We start from the raw sequence: 3,911 nt of genomic DNA, 5'->3' as shown, positions 1-3,911 counted from the left end.
TATTTATATATAATAGCTAGTAAAGGGTAAGGAATTCTTTAATGCAATATTTAAGGTATTATAGCATACTCTCTATATATTGCTTAAGCTAACATAACCAATAGCGGTTAAAGTATCTTATAAGATCCTTAAGATCGCTGCCTCTTTATTATATCTCTATAACCTATCTAGTAATTCCCTATAGGGTATATATTATAAAAAAGTTATTGCCTATACTAGGCTCTATACCTATCTTACTATAAAATAGGGGCTAAATTTAATACTCCCTTAGGTATAAAGCGTATACTATTTTACTTAAGGCTATATTCTCTAGGATGTCTTTTAAGCTTATTAGTAATATACGCCCTTTTAATTCTTTATTATTCTACTATTTAAAGACTCCTATTTTAAAGCGTATCTTAAAATCTACTTTTATAAACTAAGGGTATTTAAAAATAAGGTTATAGCCTATAAAGCTAGCCGCCTAAAAGGATTGCGGTCTAACTACCTTAGTACAGTTATATATATTAGCTACTAATACTATAAGCTTATAGGCACTATATAGTTTAATCTAATACTTATCTAAGAAGCCTATAATAGGTTCCCGCTACCCTAGTACTAGGATAAGTTTATACTCTTTTACTAAATTATATCTTATAAGATTAATTTTAGCGTTACTATTATATAATGCTTAGAACTAATATACCTTACCTATAGGGAGTATTATTTTTTGCTTAATAGTAATATAGAGGGTCTTCCCTTCTATATCTTGCTCTAATTATAGCTAAGAGACGTCAGTAATTAGGGCTTCTCTTCTTTTCTAAATTATTAGTATATTTACCTTACTTATTCTTCTAATAAGATTTACCTTTAGGGAAATTTCCTTTTAGCTTTTTAAAGTGTTTTTATAAGGGTGCTAAATGGGTATTAGGTTAGCCCTAAAAGTCTCCCCTATTATTTAAGGCCCCTAACTTTAACCCTTTTAAAGTTTTCTTTAAAAACGGTTTCTTTAAGGCTTAGGTTTGCCCTATATTACTATTAAAGCGCCTATACTTCTAGTTACCCCCTAGCTTCTTATTAAAAGAGTTTTAGTTCCTTACTATATCCTTAGCGTTTAAAACCGCGTATTTAAAATTGGTATATATAGTAATCCGCAATAGGGCTCCTACGCGCTTTATTTTATTGTAAATTACTAGCTTAATTCTAGCCTAGATAAATCCAATCTTCTTCTTTTTATAGATGCTACCGTCCTTATTTTTAAAAGGCTTTAAATCTATTTATTAAGTATAAGTTTCTATAAAGTTTATAAACTAGCAGAAGTCTTAATAGTCTAGATATATACCATTCTAGAATTATTTTATATTATTAATTTATATAATATACAGATCTTAGGTCTAACCCTTTAGGAAGATCTATAGCTATAGCTATATAGTAATTTACTCTTTATTAAGTTAATTAAGTATAATCTAGTTTAGTAATTGGTTTTTAGTCTTACTTATAATTTAGTACACACGCCTTCTAGTGTTATCTTATATTATTAGCATCTTAAAGAAGTTATCTACCTTATAAACCTAATTATCTAAATATTAGTGTCTGTACGAGTAGAGGTTACGTGGTCATGTCTCTGATTAGTCATCCTTACGGTGACTCATCAGCCCCCTATTTAGGCACCGCGATCCTTATAATCCTCGGCAAAAGATACAAATAAATTAAAGAACCTGTTACCTTATATTGCAATTGCAGTACCCCCCCAGGTGATACCAACACTGATTAGTTGATATCACAGATTAGCCAGGTGTTATTACGAAGAGAGGCACCACGTGATCGCTCCTACTAAGGCCCGTCGACCACGTTGTGTTTGCTAAGGAGAACCCTTCCTATATAGGCCTTGGGAACTTAAAGAACCGACTCCTCCAAGGCTTCGTTCGGTTCGCGTCCATCACGTAAAATCTACCATAAGAGACAACACGCGATCGCTCCTACTAAGGCCCGTCGATTACGTCGCGTTTGCTAAGAAGAACCGACTCCTACTAAGGCTTCGTTTGGTTCGCGTCTACCACGCAAATTAATACCCAGTACGACCTCTTTACTGAACGCCAGTACACCCAGCAGCGTCAGCAGCACCCCTACCTACACCCCTACTTACACCACGACCTACACTACGACCTAAACCACGACCTACGCCAGCCAATTATGTTTGACATAAGAACCTAACGTCCGAACTAGGCTAACGGAATTACCCTAACCAGCGAGACTACTGCAGAGGATATTACTAATTACATTTACTTCAAAATTAATGAGTATACTAGCTACAACTTTAAGGATAAAACCCTATGGGATTTATACCAAGAGGACTTTGATAATTTTGAGGTATAAATATTTAAGGAAGCTGATAGGTCTGCAATTAAAGGACTTAAACAACTGCTCCAACGTAATGGAGTATGGGTCTTTAACAAAAAGAGCAAGTTAGTACCACAAGCACTGTACGACGTCGCTCACGAGGACGACCGTACGGAATGGTTAGATGCAGAAATTAAGCTATATATCGACAACGAAGGACCCTTCAATTCGTATGCTATCAACTATCGTCTTAAATTACGCCCACTTGCCACCACCCCTAGGACACCTTAACTACCTGCTGCGTCTATACCCTAGCAAGCTCCGTCCACACAAGCTTCGTCCGCGCAATCTCCGTCTACAGAAGCTCCGCCTGCGCAAGCTCCGTCCGCACAAGCTCCGCCTACGCAAGCTCCGTCTACAGAAGCTCCGCCTGCGCAAGCTCCGTCCGCACAAGCTCCGCCGCAAGCCCCGCTAGCTTCACCCTCCCCCTTAACCAAAGCTAAGGACCTGCGGCAGCCAAGCTCGTANAAACCTCCGCAACCTGCCCAGCAACGGTACAACTNAGCTCCAGCTGCCCCAAATGACCTTCCTCCTACAGCCGAGCTTCCCTTGCCTACGAACGTCACAGCTCCGCCTGCACAAGCCCCGTCCGCGCAAGCTCCGCCCACATAAGCCTTGTCCGCGCAAGCTCCGTCCACGCAAGCCCCGTCCGCGCAAGCTCCGTCCGCGCAAGCTCCGCCTATAAACGTCACGGCTCCGCCTATAAACGTCACGGCCCCGCCTATAAACGTTACGGCTCCCTCTGCGAACGTCACGGTTCCCTCCATAAACGTTATAGCTCCCTCTACGAATACCCCTATGATACCTTAAACACCTGTTGTATTTGTACCCCAACAACCTACCCAGCAACAGTATAATTTTCAGCAGCCTACCTAGCAGTGGCAGTACAACCCTCAGCAACCTGGCAAATAGCAGCATACCCTATTACAATTTACCTGGCAACAGCAGCCAGACCCAGGAGGAGGAGGAACAACCTAGATACTTGGACACCCCGGTAACACCTTATACGCGCCTACCTGTTTTTACCGTAATATCCGTAATACCCGTAGCGATATCCGCAATATCCGCAACGATATCCGCAACGTCTACAATATCCGTGATATTCGCAATACTTGAATATCCGCGGTTACTGCCCCGAGCACCTGTTGACCTATATACTTCTCCTTTATACTTTCTTACCTTCTTTTCTTTTTGTAAATGTCGCCAGTGTTTGTATGAGTAGAGGTTACGTGGTCATGTCTCTGATTAGTCATCCTTACGGTGACTCATCAGCCCTTGTCTCGTTCCCAGACCTTCTTGCCAAGGCTTACCTTGCCAAGCCGCTAGCCGCTTTTGGCAAGACCTTCGTTAGAAGGTCTGGTACACGGTTCGGATTTTTGTTAGTCCCGCGCGGGGTATTTAGGCCTATATACACCTACTTTGAGCCAAATTGTCTTAACTTCCACAGCTCCCTAAGCTATTCCTAATGGCTAGAATTACCAAATCAAACCTGGCGAAGAAGACTACGTTGCCCGATTTGCCCGATTCCAATT

The 3,911-nt window shown here is 40.7% G+C and overlaps 1 protein-coding gene across 1 annotated transcript; it reads right to left on the bottom strand.

The window, feature by feature from the left end:
- Positions 1 to 2,565: 2,565 nt before the first annotated feature.
- Positions 2,566 to 3,476, bottom strand: K441DRAFT_34090 (uncharacterized protein). The gene has a single exon (XM_067641266.1). It carries the CDS (start codon positions 3,144 to 3,146, stop codon positions 2,631 to 2,633), a length of 516 nt encoding a protein of 171 aa, XP_067496189.1. The 5' UTR covers positions 3,147 to 3,476; the 3' UTR covers positions 2,566 to 2,630.
- Between the last annotated feature and the right edge of the window lie 435 nt (positions 3,477 to 3,911).

The sequence above is a fragment of the Cenococcum geophilum genome (genome assembly GCF_001692895.1).
Source record: "Cenococcum geophilum 1.58 unplaced genomic scaffold K441scaffold_115, whole genome shotgun sequence".
In the NCBI taxonomy this organism is placed as follows: domain Eukaryota; kingdom Fungi; phylum Ascomycota; class Dothideomycetes; order Gloniales; family Gloniaceae; genus Cenococcum; species Cenococcum geophilum.
Note: the sequence above shows the minus strand (reverse complement) of the source record. Positions and strands in the feature narration are given on the sequence as shown.